The sequence below is a fragment of the Hippopotamus amphibius genome, chromosome 6, assembly GCF_030028045.1.
Source record: "Hippopotamus amphibius kiboko isolate mHipAmp2 chromosome 6, mHipAmp2.hap2, whole genome shotgun sequence".
In the NCBI taxonomy this organism is placed as follows: Eukaryota; Metazoa; Chordata; class Mammalia; order Artiodactyla; family Hippopotamidae; genus Hippopotamus; species Hippopotamus amphibius.
The window spans coordinates 128,275,935-128,292,220 of NC_080191.1; the positions used below are offsets into that span (position 1 = coordinate 128,275,935).

At 41.6% G+C, this 16,286-nt stretch overlaps 1 protein-coding gene across 3 annotated transcripts in view; it reads left to right on the forward strand.

Moving 5' to 3' along the window:
* The window catches only part of GYG1 (glycogenin 1), a 41,638-nt gene extending 29,293 nt beyond the window's left edge, over positions 1 to 12,345 (forward strand). For all 3 annotated transcript variants that reach the window (XM_057738880.1, XM_057738881.1, XM_057738879.1), the window contains 2 exons: positions 8,979 to 9,198; positions 11,483 to 12,345. In XM_057738880.1, coding sequence (XP_057594863.1) covers positions 8,979 to 9,198; positions 11,483 to 11,656 — 394 coding nt within the window. In that variant the 3' untranslated portion in view covers positions 11,657 to 12,345. The remainder of the gene's footprint in view (positions 1 to 8,978; positions 9,199 to 11,482) is intronic.
* Positions 12,346 to 16,286: the final 3,941 nt, after the last annotated feature.

Below are 16,286 nucleotides of genomic sequence, written 5' to 3' on the forward strand. Positions count from 1 at the left end.
TCCTTACATTTTTATTACAATTGGGAAGGACTGAAAAGGCGGACAGTTACATTTCTTTTTTGTTTGAATATAAAACTGTGGTCCAAAATTTTTAAGTTGAATTAGATGGTCATGAACATTTGGGTTGCCATCGCTACCTGACCAAGGGCCCTGTGCACTGCTGGGACGTCAGTGTGAATTCAAAGCCCCACTGTTGGGCTCAGGATAACCTTTGTGGCTTCCTAATCCAGTGGCTCTGTGGTGTGCCGGCCTTTCCCAGGACAGGACAGGTGGTGGCAGGTACGATGAGACCAAGGAGTGGTTTAGAGGCTTCATGGAAGAAGGAGTCGAGACTTTGTCTCACCAGCTCCTAGCAGCCATGTGCCATGAGGTTTCCAAGGCAGCATCTCACCACCTTGCATATCTTTGGCCAGCATAGCCTTTTGCTGTTATGTGAAGTTTCTGCTAAAAGATGGACTAACGTGAATCAAACTTAACATGAATTTGAGCCATGGAGGTAGCGTATTTAAAGCCTTTCTCTACATACCATTTGGACAGAACAAAACACAAAGGAAACACACTTACTAGTTTTACCACTTTGCAAACATATCTTCTGAAAAACAAAATTAGTACTGTTTTCTATAATAGAAGACCCTGTTTAACACAGCATAATTTGAGAACTAAAATGCTTGGCTTAGTAACTTTTCAGTTAATTTGTAATATATGTGTTGAGAAAGAAGCTCATAAATGCATTTCTTAATAATATTTCTGAAAGTGCCTAGCATAATATTTGGGAGATAGCAGGCTCTTGGTTAATATTCATTTCTTTGTTTTTTCTCCATCTAGAGGGCCTGTTTTATCCACACAGCATAGAATGTGGCTTGTGCATAATGCTGGACAAAAATCTCATTAGTCTTTTTAAAATCAGCCGTTTAGTTCCATTTTTCTATTAGGTCCACTGACTAAAAGCTGTTTATATCATATCATGCTGTATAAAATGGGCCTAAAGCAGAGATAAAGAATTCTCCGGTATTGCTTCAAACTGCCATACAAATTAATTGGTCAAATTGATTGACTGCAGAGCTAGATTTACCAAATAATTTCCAAATAAATATTTTAAATTACCCTTTTACTTGAGTTTAAATACAGTCTGAGACCTGGCCTGGTATAATCTAAGAAACTAGATCTGGAAACCCAAAGTATTTCTTTCCATTTGCTTACTGCTTTAAATGTTCCTGAGGCTGTTCACGTCCGTCATTTCTTTCGGACACGTTGCTTATTCACTAAGACCTTATCAAACCTTTTAAAATCAGTATTTTCCCAGAGTAAAATTGAACCTTTAGTGTCCTGCTTTCTGTTGTTCTTGTGTATTTCTGATTTGGTGGTTTTTCCTTGGTCCCTGAGAGGCCCTTGGCTCCAGCTCTCCCTGGGACTGTTGCCGTTGAAGCCATAGACTTTCTGTGTTCATTTCTTTTCACACTCCTACATCTTCACCTAAAACCCTGAAGAGCTGTAGTTTTGTGTCGCTCTCGTTTCTTCAGCCATTGTTTGGTCCACTCAGCGTTCATTCAGCCTGGAGCATGTGGAGGGTGCCCCACGTTCTGCTTGTTGAATAAGGGGGCTGTAGCCTAATCAACCTGACAGTTGCAGGGTGATTGCATTCCGTCATGGTTTGAGTGTTAAAGAATCAAGTTGTGGTTACAGAGATGTCTTCTTTCTGGGTGTCAGTCACACCAATTGGGCCCCAGGCGCCCCATTTCTTAGCATGGCTATTGGATCATTCTGACTTCACCTCTAAGCATTTATCAACTCATCTATCCTCAGATCTTACTGCTGCTGCCTATTCTGCTGCCCTACCTGGGTGCTCACCATGAAGGGGGAAACTTCCACATCAGACCCATCCCAGCCTTCAGAGGCTGCTCTTATATTAGGCACAGAGGGCACGAGGGGTGACATCTCACGGGCAGGAGTCTGACTGGGAAATGCCATCTCAGCAGGAGAGGGAGCTGGTGGGAGGGGAAGAGCGTGGGGATTGAGTGGAAGATGCACCCTTGTCAGAGGTCTCAAGCTTGTGGGCTGCAGACTGTATTTGTCCCACAGATAGGTTTTGTCTTCCTTACATAGTTTTCTTTATTTCTTCAGTTGTTAATGCTTAAAAATGAGGGAATTTCACATGAAATGCAAATTTCTAAGCTCTTTTGAAAAAATCAGATCTTTGGTGGGATGTGGGAGAAGAACGTCAGAGATGATTGTTACTAGCGTGGGACCTAAGCAGGTGGAATAAAGGAGCTGCCACTTCCCAGGATGGGGAAGACGGGGAGCAAAGCAGGTTCGTGGGGGCAGAGACTGACCAGAGATGCAGCAGGTGCATTAAGTCTGAGGTGTGTATTACACATCCTAGTGAAAATGTGGAAGAGGTAAGTAGCTACAGGAGTTGGGAGACCAGGAGAGAGGTCAGGGGAGACACAGCTATGGGAGTGTCAGCATATAAGTGATATTTATAGCTGTGAGACAAGATGATATAACCAGGAGAGTGGTTATGATAGAAAAGAGTCCTGGAGACTGAGCCCTGGGACAGGAAAATGTGGAGCAACAGGAACAAGAGACTGAGAGCAGCAAGCAGGAGGAAACCCAGCAAAGTGAGGTGTTGCGCAAGCCAACCAAAGAAAACGTTTCAGGATGGGGGAGCAATCTATCTGTGTCAGGTGCTGTGATAGATCAGGTAAGAGGACAGCTGAGAAATGGCCCTGAACCTAGAATGTGGAGGTCACCGGTGACTTTGGCAGGGGAACACCTGGTGGAGTGGTGGTAGAGAAAGCCTGATTGCCGCGGGTCCAAGAGAATGGAGACTTGGGACTCTTCTGAAGCATTTTCGTTAAAGGGGAGAAGAGAAATGGGTTGGTAGCTGGATGGGGAGGTAGGATCAAGAGAGGGGGTGGTGGTGGTTGTCTTTTAAAGATGGGAGAAGTTACTGCACGTTTGTGTATTGATGGGAACGATCAAGGAGGGAGGAAGAGAGCACTAATAATGCAGAAATCTGGAGGGAGACTTGCTGAGTGACATCCTTGAGTAGGTGAAAGGGGTTGCATCCCAGTGCACAGGTGGAGAGGTTGGCTTCAGATAAGAGCTGGGATGATTGTGTGGGCACACATGCAGGTAGGTGGCTGTATTTTTTTGGTTGAATGAATGAATGAGCGAGAAGTCAGCCAGGAGAGACTAAGAATGGCACGCTACCCCCGGGAAAGTTCCCTGGTGGCCTGGCATCATGGGGCTTTCCCTGCTACTTTGTGACAAGAGGCCAGCCTGGTAGGTGGCATAGTTGACTAGGTTCAAGTTGGGGTTATTAAAGTCTGGGTTTGACTAGTGATGTTATTCTGATTTCCAGGACACAATTGGAGGGTTATTTAGCTTGAAAGGCGAGGAAAAATCGGATGGGTCCCTGGTGGCCGCAGTTGTCTGTTGCTGGGTAGCAGCTGTCTTCTGGTGATGGGACAAGCACTCTCCCCTCGGACCCCTGTCACCAGGTCTACTCTCTGCATGACCAGCCTACCCTTTGGGTGCTTGGGTTTATGGCTCTTGATTTAGACTGTGAGTGGGTAAGAGGAGGAGTGTTTTGATGAGAGAGGAGAGGTGGTTGATTGGCTGTGGGGAAGGGTTTGTGTGTAAGAGGGAGCCTGAGAAGGTATGAGAGTGAGGGGCCACGGACCAGAGGACGTGAGTCACTGAAATGGGCTGAGGATGGTTGGCACGGCTGCCACGTTTCCCAGGGAAGGCTCACACCAGCAGTGCTGCTTTCTCTTCCTTGGTACCTGATTAAACATTGCACACAAAGAGCTTTGTGAGAACTGAAATTCCTCCTGTGTGCACTGTCGTGGATTAGTTCCTTTTCTGCTCTGACCAGTTCTGTGGTCTCATCCACACGTTACCGGCTGCATTTCTCAACTGCTAAACTAGTCATGAAAATTCTATCTGATCTTTTGGTAACACCGGGTCACAGGGATTATTTTAACGGCTAACATAAGCAGTATTATTGCTGGCTTGGGTTCAAACTATGTCTTGTGATCTGGACGTCACTTTTGAGATTTTATCAAGTTAAAATTAGAATACTTATTTTAAGAGATGTGTGCAAGCTGAGACAAATCCCCATTAGTGGGTCAGAATGAATGACTCTCAGTAATTTAGAGACAATTGTGATACGTACCCAACTCTTTTTTTTTTTTTTCCTGGCTGTTAAGATTTGGTGGATAAATCAGGCAGTGAGTCAGTGAATCTTCTGGTTATCCTTGCTCTGAGACGAGGTCAGTTGAACTTGATCTTCTGACATCAGCATTTCCCCTTCTTGTTCATCGGCTATTTTGCATTTGACTAAAAAGGTGACATAAATTCTGACTCTTGAACCTGTTTGCTGCCTTTGGTGAGAGAGAGAGAGAGAGACCACCAGGAAAATATCCTGGGCTACCGTCTCTAAGAAACATCCTCCCCCCAGTTTGCATTTAGGCTAGATTATTAAGCAAGAAGTAATTTTCCCTTTTACTTGTGACCTGTGCTCTTATTTCATTTGGATGTGGTTATTTTGTATTTTTTGTAAATGATTGAAGAGTAAATTGATTAAAATGATAGAAAATGATTTTTGAAAACACTCCTCAGGGAACATGGTTGTGACAAAAATAATTACATGAAATCTCTATCTAGTTTCATGGAAACTCTAGATACAAAAACTGAGTCCTTCTGTTCATCTTTTTTGCAAAGTGTTTTATTATGAAAGCTAATGGAGCAGGCTGTTCAGGCTACTTTGTTGTATAAATAAACACCCTTCTGTTTGTACAGTGACAGCATAGTTATATGAACTATATAACTCAAACCTTCATATGTGGCAGCCAGTGTTAGGCCTAATAAGGCTGCCCCTTGTATGGAGCCCAGGGCAGCCTTAGGTGATTTCCAGGAACATCCTTGTGGGTGACTACCTTTTGCACAACTGTCAAGTCCCTCCCATCTTTCTATTTGAGCCCCATGTTTCCCACTCAGCAGCTGCCTTTCTTCCTGCCCTCAACGGGCCCTTGGGCTGACCAAAACCTTCACGTTCAGTGACTCACCAGGCCTGCTCTTCTCATAAAGCGTCCTTGCTCTGAAACTTGTTTTTCTCCCACCCCTAATCATTCCCACAGATCTGTCAGGTAGATGGCACTTAGGTTAAAGTAATACCTCAACACCTAAAACACGAGTTCCTGTTCCCTACTGTGAAGAAATAGGGCCGACGGTAGCCTGAACCCAGGACATCTGAAGGCTCTGCATGATGCCTGTAAGCCCCAGCACCTTCCTTACTTCCTCTCTGCCATCACCCTCCTGAATCCTCGTGGGGTCTTCCCGGTCTGTCCCTCAATACCCTGGACCCAGTCATGCTTTCAAGAAATCTCTCACGTTGTGCATTTTGCGATTTGTTTTGTTGCTGGAATTTGGGTAGCTGTTGGGAGGGTATATCACACTGTGCAGCCTTCCACAATTCTGCTCACCTGTTAACCCTCCCCACCCTCCTCCCATCTTACTGGCACCCAAGGAATTCCTTGCCTTTGAGCAGAAAGGGCAGTTCCACCCACATTTAGGACCCTTTAAGATCTCGGTTTCTACCTCTAACAGACTTATCAAGAACTTTCTTAAAACCGAGATTGCTCTGTCTGTGAAAGGACTGTCCAGTGGATAGAATTTTGTATGTTGTTAGGGTGGAATTAGGTAAAGCAGGTAATTTGAGAAAGGGGGTCCTTCCCCTGGCCACGGAAGGTAATAATGATTTAGCATTAAAGAAACACTTAGGCGTCATGGATTCATGAAGGTGGAGCCCAGGCTCGAGCCACATTGAAATGCAGGGTGTGGACTGTCCCCAGTAGTGTTCCTGTTGACATGCAAGGCGAAGGCCATGGGCCGTGTGGCGAGGAATCCAGCCGGCATGAGGCCATGGGAGGTAGCAGAGCCCCCTGAGCCACCCCGAGGCACAGAGCTGGGGGCTGAGCTGTCCACTCCTGCCTCCCGCAGAGACGGGGCTGTCTTGCAGTGCAGGTGTGTCTGCTGCTTTGCAGTGGCATCCTGCTGTGGATTGGACTGCTGTGCCCTTCCTCTGCATGTGCTCTGAAGGCCCAGTTCATGGGGTGAGGTGCTGGGAAGGCCTTTAGACGCTGTCCAGCACAGTCCAGTTATGGGTCCTACGAAGCACCATCCGTTTCTTGCTCTTGTTTTCTCCCTTTCCCCCTAAATTTTGTGCACACTGTATCCTTCTGAGAACAGTCTTCAGACAGTGCTAAGTTGCTTGCTTTGTAGCTTTCTTTCCTATTAATTTCTTTCTGCTGTTCTGTCCTTGACTATATTGGGGGTATTTCCAGGGCTCATTTCCAACTTTGATATTGACCATCTGTTAATCCATGGAGTAACAGATGACACTCTCAGATGATGTCCTTATAATTCTGGGCGTGTCTTACAAGTACATTCTAGTTGTGGTTGAGAACCTTGGCTCTGGAGCCCAACTGCTTGGATGGAATCCCAGCCCTCTCTCTCACCAGCCATATGATCCTAGACCAGTTAACGTCTTCCCGCCTTGGTTTCCTCACATAGTTGTTTTTGGAGAATAACTGGGGTAAACTGCACAGGTGTTAACCAGCACCTGAGACATGTGAGCACTCAATATAGGTCAGCTATTCCGAGGACTACTGCTTTAAGCAGTTGTGAACTGTCAGGAGAGTGGGCTGGAAAGGAGTAAAGTTCACGCTATATTCATGTCTTAATTTTATTTTAATTAGTGTTCCTACCTCTCATGTCCCTCATGTGATGACTGCATGTGATGTTTAAATTAGGCTCGGCAGGTCATGGGTTGAGACTCACTGGTGCTATTACTGGTGCTGTTGCTCCAGGCAGGGAAGTCAGGGCAGGAGGAGTGGATGTTTGAGGAGGTGGAAGGGGCACCTCCTCTTTCATGTGTGCTCTGTTCTGGTTTTAGGCTTACGTGCACCACTAGGATGAGGCAGTGCCTGTTGTCCCCACCCGTCCCCTGCCCCCCAGCACATAAATATCAGGCCTCTGGGATGGGTTCCCCCATCATCGTTAGAACAGTTGTTGAAGGCATTTCTCTTACTCCTGCGCATCTTTCTCAGGCCTTGTCTGAAGCCTCTTCTGAAAACCCCCTCCTATAGTAATTGCTTTGGAATGTCCATAGCCCTTAATGTCAGCACTGCCCTCCTGGCCCTGACTTGTTGCCTTGCTTGTGCTATTGTTTCCTATTTTTATGTAGATGACTCATCTCCATGTCTGGATAAAGCCTCTTAGGGCTGCACACTGACCATAGTATAGTGCCTTACACGTGAACAGTTGCTTATTTAATTGATAGCCCTATCTATTTGAGCATTATGATTTATCCTTTTAAGGATAACGTTGAGAGTTCTTGTGTGTATATGTGCCCACGTATGTGTGTGCATGTAAAATATAGCATGAGAATAAAATAAAGAGTAAGCTTGGGGATGTCAAGTATCCACTTCATCCTCAGAAGAAATGCACGGAGGATAGTTAGTTATCCTTAGGAGGAAGTTTACAGTAAGCTCTCTTTTTCGTGCATGGTTTTGGAGTAGCAGCATGGTAGGATGGTAGGAGCTTAGGCTTAAGAGGGGGCAAAACTGTGCCGAATCCCATCTTTGCCACTAAATAGCCATATGGCTCTGGGCAACTCACTTAGCCTCTAAAGAGCCTCCATTTAACACATTAGTAAAACTTACCTGGCAGGACTATTATTATTCCCAAATGTGTCCTGAAAGAATTTGGGCCCCAAACATAGTAAGCTGTCAGATAATGATAACAAGATAAAAAACAAAATACCTTTAGGAGATAAGGAAGCTTACGTGAATAGAGTTTGCATTGTTTTGATCTGTACATCATGTTCAGATATTTCAGTTGCCTATAGGATAACTCCACTTAATGTCTGACACGAGCCCAGCACCCAAGGATCTGTCCCATTTTACCTTTCCCTATCAAAGCTTCCTCTTTGGCTCTGACTGGAGGACACTCGATCTGGCACACATGCTCACCTGATACTTGCATCCCACTGCCTAGAATTCCCTGTATCAGCACCAGCTACCCGGCTCCTATCTGTTGGACAAGTTTTAAGTCCTATCCACTATCTCAGCACCTCCTGCCCCACTGATCTTAGCTCTCAGTGACCTTCTTGCCTCTGAACTCCTGGGGCACTCGCTATTCCCCTCTTCCTTTTGGAACATGTATTTCTTGCTGATACGTTAGTGAGTAGTCCAGGACAGCTCTGATCATCTCAGCTGAGTTTGGAGCCAGGCCATAGGTTTGATCCACATCTGTTGTGATTATCTCATTCTTCTGAAATCAGCAGGCTACCCAGGGCACATCCTTCTGCTGGCAGAAGTTGTAGCTTTTTAGGGAGGTCGAACAGAAACAAGCAATGCTTTTTTAAGGCACATTGTCACGTCTGCCCACATTTCATTGGCGAAAGCAAGTCATGCAAACACGCCAATATCAGTGAGGCAGGAAAGTGTACTCCCCTGTAGAGACTGGGAAAAGAAGTGAACACTTGCTGAACAGTAATCTAACCTAATGTGTGCTCATTTTGGTTGTTTCCAGTTTGACTATTTCAAACAGTGCTGCTGCTGTGAACATTTTGATTATGCCTCCTGTTGCACAGGTGTAAGAGTTTCTTTAGGGTATGTGCCTAGGAGCGGAGCTTCCTTCTGGGTTCAGCTTTACTAGGTAATATCAAATGGTTTTCCAAGTGGTTGTATCTTCTCTATCCACGGTGGTTCAGTGTTAGGTTGTTGCACTGATCCACTGCTACTTTGGGATTTTTGTGTATATTTAACGTACAATTGAATAATTTTAGAAGTAGGTCTGAAATTTTTTTCAGTGAACTCAACTGTTTTTCCAGCCACTACTGCAGGGTAGAAGCTGCACTGTCAGTGCTCAGAATCCACTAACTGTTTCAACTTGTGTTCACTTGGCAGATTCGGTGCAAATGCCAAAGTTGTGCATTTCCTAGGTCGAATCAAACCGTGGAATTACACTTACGATCCTCAAACAAAAAGTGTCAGAAGTGAGTCCCATGATCCCAATATGACTCATCCAGAGTTTCTCAGCCTGTGGTGGGACATCTTCACTACCAGCGTTTTACCTCTGCTTCAGCAGTTTGGCCTTGTCAAAGACACCCGCTCATACGTACATGTGGTAGGTTGTTTTTTTCTTTCAGGTAATTTAATGCTATATTTTTTTAAAACTTGGTATACTAGTAGAGATGGAATATTTAGTGGTATTTTGAACAAAGAGATATGTAAGACTTTGGAAGGAAAACAGTCTGTCTTAGAGGGGAGAAATATTACCAGCAAAGATTAAAGCAGAAGTAGATTTTGTGGCAAATTTCATTAGACGTGGGAGCACAAGAAATATTTTTAGAGGTTTAGATAGATAGATAGATTGATTGATTTTATATCGTATGTTCTAACTATAAAATTCTTAGCCCATTGTCCTAAGATTTTAAGATTATTCATACAGTAGTGGTTTACAAAAACAGAATCCCCCATTTCGTGTTTTAGAAACTGCAAATATTTAAATATACCTGTTTTATTTTTTCCATCTATATAGTAGAATATATTTCAAGTGAAAATTACAATAACATGAACATACTACAAATACTTTTCTAGGATTATTTTGATTTCCCATGTTTTACTCCTCTGGTTATATAAGATCTTGAAAAATAAATCTCTTTGTAAGAGGAAGATGACATATTAACATTTACAGTAACAATCTGCTTAACATTTTTTCTGACTTTAAAGGTCTTCCTCTGAGGTTTGTTCTTTTGGAAGAATTGAAAGAGGATGAGAAATTAAACTTTTATGTTACATATTAAGATGTAAAGAACAAAACTGGATGGGTGAATTATAATCAAGTGTAACAGATCAGTTAATTACCTTGATATAATTATAAGAGACTATAAGGTTATAAGAGATCCTTCTCTTTGCTATGGTATAGATTTTAGCCATTTCACTTATGAGCACTTGTGCCAACATATTAAAAGGAGAAAGGGAAAAATAACACTTACATTCTTACATTACATCCTTATAATTGCTTTATATGGATCATGAAATAATACTTATACAGTACTTGGAACATTGCCTGGTACATAGTAAGTGCTTAAGAAAAGTTCTCTCTTCTTATTTAACCCTTATAACCACTCTTTCAAGTAAGTATTATTTTTGTAAAGATCTCATTTTTATGTATTAAAATTAACTGAGGCTTAAAGAAGTTACATAACTTCTCTTAGTTATGTAACAGGCTAGTCAATAGCAGACCTGGGACTCACATCCAGGTCTGAGAGACGGTGACCCTTATGGAAGCATTGTGAGCAGAGGACTCTGCAAGAGGCTACATAACGCATTCCTGTGGCAGGTGGAAGGCAGAGGCAGGACCAATCTGAGGGAAGGACTTATGTTGCCTCAGCTCTAATATAATCCCATGGAATCCACCTAAATACCTTGGAATTCCAGGATATTTAAATACATACATATATACTTACACACATATAGAGCGACAAAAACAGGTAATCAAACATTTTGTTCTACCATTTTCTCTATTAGAAGCAATACCTGTATGTATTCACTTGCCTTCCTTTTTCTCTGCTAAGATTTCCAGTACTATCACACCTGAGAGGTTTCTGAAGGCTAACTTTGATGTTCTTTTATGATACTGTTGAAGTTAATTGCCTACTTGTATGTAACGAGAATCAAAGTTAATGCAGAGTAGCTTTGCTCCATTTCCTGCACATTTACCTTGTTCCTTCCACAACCCAAGGACTGAGGGTTTATGAACCAAGGGAAGGTGAAGATGGGAAATGAAGACTCATTCAAAACTAAGCAAATTAACAGAAGCTACAGGAATAGATACTACTTGGTAATAAGCTTGAACAGGAAGATAAATTTGCTGTGTAACCTCAAACTGTTTAGCTCTCGCTTTTATAATGTGACAGCTGTGTGTGTGGTGCGGCTCTCTGCTCAGGTTCTTTCTGAAGCGTAGCCTCTGAGGCATCATTTTGTTTAAGTTCTCAACCTTTCTGAGCCCACACAGATCAAGAACTTATCGTGAGACCTGTGTTCCCTTGTCCATCCATCTTACGCTTTCTAATGAACTGTTGCAGCTTTCAGACTTGGTCTATACACTGGCTTTCTCTTGTGGCTTCTGTAGAAAGGTATGCAGAACTTAAACATTAACCCTACCCAATTAATTTGTTCTCCCAATGTTTTCACTGAGTCAAGAAGTCTTCATTTTGTTAGGTAAAAAATCATATGATCCTTGTATTTCTGTGTCTTTGTTTTGTTTCATGTAATACTTTTCGTTTTTTGCTACGTTGCATGATAATTCATCCTGGTTTTTCTCACCTTCTTCAATTTATTGCATTCTTTAAAATGGTCTGACTTTCAGCTCTGAAAGGTGTCTTTAATTATTCTCTCCTCTCTAGGAAAATGTCTCAGGAGCCGTATCACAGCTGTCCCTTGGGGAGATCCCAGCTACGGCACAGCCTTTTGTATCCTCAGAAGAACGGAAGGAGCGGTGGGAACAGGGCCAGGCTGATTACATGGGAGCAGATTCCTTTGACAACATCAAAAGGAAACTTGACACTTACCTCCAGTAGAAACACTGCCATTTTCCCCTGGACACATCCACTTCACAGGCACTTATTTCTGATACTTAGTATCTAAAGCTGGGTTAAGAAAAGTCTGTTACAGTTGCTAGAGGCTTTCACTAAAATTCATCAGGTGTGGGGTTTTTGCAGGACAGCTGGTGAGAACTGGGCAAAAGTTGTTAAGTAGCCATACTGTTATATGAACGACAGCTCTGCTTTTTAACCCTTGGCTTATATTTCAGAAATTCTCAGTTATGCTGATTGCCAACATATGTGGCAAGGGAAACTCAATCTTAAGCTGTTAAGATGGCTGCATCAAGTCTTGAAATGTGCCAAGCCAGGCTCCAAATCAGTCCCCCTTCAGAATGGGACACGGCACCTGTCTCTTGCTTGCTTGTTGTACCCTTCTCTAGACCTGCATTTTAGAATTGCCCAGAGGCTGCCAGAGTGATGTAATTCTGCTTTCAGGTAAAGACAGCCTGTAATAACACTGCTGAGTGATTCATAAACATATCAACAAATGGTGTTAACCCATTTTATTTCCTAGTCTTAGTGTCTGAAGATGTTCACCAGTTTTCTATGTACAGTAAGGCGGCATGCTAAAATGCTTTTGTTCAGTTCTGTATATCCGAAAACGGCAGTGTGGGTGGTTCCCTGCAGTGGCACCTTGTATGAAAAATAAAGACTTATTGACATATCTTGGTTGTCTAATTAAATTAAGGGCACCCACTCCCCTTGAAGAAAAAGTATTAGGGAATTTTTCGTAATTTGTAGAATTTGTGTTTTAAAAACCAGTGTAAAACTTGACACTGAAATATATTCTTTAAAAGTTGGTTTCTAGATACCTAGAGAGATCTACATCCAGTGTTCTCCAGTGATGGTGATGGATCTGATCTGATAGATGGAGGAAAGGGAGATCAAATTAATCTGTCACCTGCATTTCATCTCTCTGTTAAGTGGGTATTCAAATTTTAGAATATTGCAGCCTTAAAATCATCATAGGTTCATTGTCAGTCTCTAAACATACTCAGTAATCTTTCAGGACTATTAGAATCGGTACCAGACCCAATGTCTTGTAGCATTTTTTTTTTTTTTTACATATGATTTTTTTGGGGGGGGAGGGGTACACCAAGTTCAACTGTTTTTATATACATATGCCCATATTCCCTCCCTTCCTTGACTCCCGCCCCTCGAGTCCCCCCCATCCTCCCCGCCTGAGTCCTCTAAGGCATCTTCCATCCTCGAGTTGGACTCCCTTTGTTATACAACAACTTTCCACTGACTATTTTACAATTGGTAGTATTTATATGTCTGTGCTTCTTGTAGCATTTTTATCTATGCCTTAAAATGATAGAAGCATAAAGCATATTTATTAAACATATAAGTGATTCTAGGTTGCCAGGATGGCAAGCTAGTGAAGGGTATGATCTAAAATGACCTTTTAAAACTGGAGTACTCAGAAATCATTCTGTTGAAGAAAACAAGAGCGAAGACCATGACAAGAAGAAACTTTAGAGGTTTAATTGGCCAGAAGCTGCAGTGGCTTTTAACCGTCAAGATCACCTTCCTTTATTTCCACAATATCCTATTGGTTACACAGGTCAGCCCTATTCAGTAAGAGTGTGAATGAGTACACAGGGTATGGAAATCTGGAGGCAAGAATGGATGGGGGACAAACTTGGAGGCTCGCTACTAGAAGAGCTTAAGAAGAACCTGAGCATTTACCTAAAATTGTAAACTGTTAGATGATAGAATGATTTCTGAAGATAACATAAGCTATAATTATTTGGACTGGTGGAAAAATTGGGTTGCTATGATCTTCAAGTACATGAAGCACTACCAAAGATTTAAGTGCCTCCACGTGTCAGGTGCTATATGATACAAAGACTCCTCAAGATATTCCTAGTCCAAGAATCTCTGCATTGAGAGGTATGAGCTGAACTCTTCCAATGAGAATACAGTGCTTAGAAAAATCTGGCAAAACTGAAATTAAATTCATTATGGTAGAGTTTGCAAGTCATACAAATGAGTCTTTATTTCTGGACAATCTATCTATGCCTAATTTTAAAGTTCGCTTTAGCCCTCCGTTGCTTTCAGTCTCAGTGGTCATAAAGATGTGTCTTATCTCAAGGAAATACTTGAGCTTATTCCAGAAATTACATATACCAAAGTATTTATTAGTTATCTTAGTTTCACATCAAACACAATTTGAGTTGACATATATGTTTCAGACAGACAACACTATAATTCAAAGTACTGACCACATCACATATGTAATGGACGTTAGAAATATAGGAGTGTACAAGACAGACATAGTTCCTTATATTGGAGTAGGAAACAGACTGAAAGAGAAACTAACATATATAATTGCAAATTATGCTAAATAAAGTACTCTGACAAAAGGGAAAGTCCAGCCTTGGGGTGGTCAGGAAAGACCTCCTACAGTCTACGGCCATACCACCCTGAACGCGCCTGATCTCGTCCGATCTCGGAAGCTAAGCAGGGTCGAGTACTTGGATGGGAGGAAAGACCTCCTACAAGATGCTGATTACGCCAGAAAGAGAGGCTCTGAGGTAGCCAAAAGGGAGTGAAGGCAAGGAAGAATATTCCTTTCAGAGGAAATTGTGTGAGCAGGCGAGAACTTGGTGGAAATAAAGGCTTTCAAGACAGGATGGAGAGGTACACAGTGGCTTCACAGGTGAAGGTAGGGCTTTGGATTTTATTTTAAATTCAATAGCAATTGAACTTTTATTATTGTAATTTATATTTAAGTTTTTATTAAAGGGAACTTATATACAAAGGTAAGCAGAATAGTATAAAGAACCCCCTTAACCCAGTTTCAACAATTGTTTCATCTATATCCCCACCAACTCTTCCCCTACCAGCCTATTTGGAAGCAAATCCCAGATACAAAATTTCATACGAAATATTCCCATATGTATCTTTAAAACATAAGGACTTCAGAAAATTATCACCAAGAAAATGTTAATTCCAAATGTCCTCCATTATTTTGTGTTTTATTTCCACTTTGATCTTATCAGGATCCAAGTAAGGCCCATACAGTGCAATTGGTTGATACATATCTCTGGTTCAATCCTGTTTCCTTACCCTCCCTTCTTATTTGTTGTTGCCTTGCAGTTTACTTACTGAGGAGACCAGATTATTTGTCCTGTAGTCTCCCACATTCTGCACTTTACTGATTGCAATTTGACATGTTTCCTTATATTCTATATTTCTTATAAACTGATTTAGAGGACCAATCAGATTAAGGTATGATTTTTTTTGGGGGGGGGGCAATACTTTATAGTGCTGTTAGGTACTTCCAAATCTCCAGTTATGATATTAACTGCCATTGATGATCATTGCCTAGATACAGCATCTCATTGGAGTTGCAGAATGGTGATACTCTCATTTATTAGCTAAAGTATTTCTGTATACTTCCATTCATCAATAATTTGGTTATCCCGAGGTTGTTTCTATTAAAAAGGCAGGATAAATGCTTGATTCTTTCCCTTCACTTACTAGTTAGTATATAAAATAAGGAATTGGTTTCACAGCATCCTCCAAAGGTGGTTTTGAGGGGGTTTATTCTAGTATCATTATGAATTAATGAATTTTAATATAGTTTGTTTCAATCCATTGCCAGTCCTTCCTAAAGAGAGTCTACTTGTCTTACCTTTGTGATTTACATTTTAAGAACACTGCTTCTGCAGCTGGTGGAAAATAGCTTAAATGAGAATAAGAATTGATGGGAAGGCAAGTTAGTTTACTGGAGTGGTCTTGGAGAGAGACAGTGGTAACCTAACACACCTTCCACCAAGGTGAAGGCAGTAAAGCTGCTGATGGATTGAATATGAAGAGAGAGGAAGAAGGAATAACGGAAAACTAGAGGCTGGAGTAACTGAAAACTAGAGGCTTGAGCAACTGAGTCTCCAACCTGTCTGCTTCTGAAAAACACTGGACACGTTGTAAGTATAATTTCTTGGGCCTCATCATTATAGACTATGATTCAGTGGGTCTTGGTTGAGGCCACAGTATCTCTACTCCAAGTAACTATGATGAAGCAATGACTGTGACCCAAATGACATTTGAGAACTACTTGATACATTAAGAAATTATTTATACTAAATACAACAGGGAGTCAGGGTTTTTAGCAGAAGATGCATGGAAAAGTGAGGTGGTTGTTCCATAGCACGGGACTCAACTTCTAATCAGCAAAGGCTTTCCAGAAGACAAACTCAGCTCCTCGAGTGATCTAGGAAACATCATCATAAATAGCATCTATAAATATAATTCTATAATGTTTACCTCTTTGATGTCAGTGAAACTTGGGGCATTAAGCTGTGTAAGACTTGGCTTCTTAAATAAAATAGTCTGCCACACTTTGCTTTTTTTCTCTTATTATTACAAATAGATTACTATTTTTATACTTGGGTATATTATTTGATAACTTCTCTGAGTTACTGATGCTGAATTCAGTCTCCTTTAAGTGAAAATCTGTAAGAAAGCAAAAAAAGAGGAAAGACAATATTTATTAGATATTTAGAGCTCAATTTTCTTATCAGTCCTGTAATGTATATATAGTATGCTCATTTTGCAGATAATCAGAGAATAAGAAAGATAAATAATCTTCAAAAGA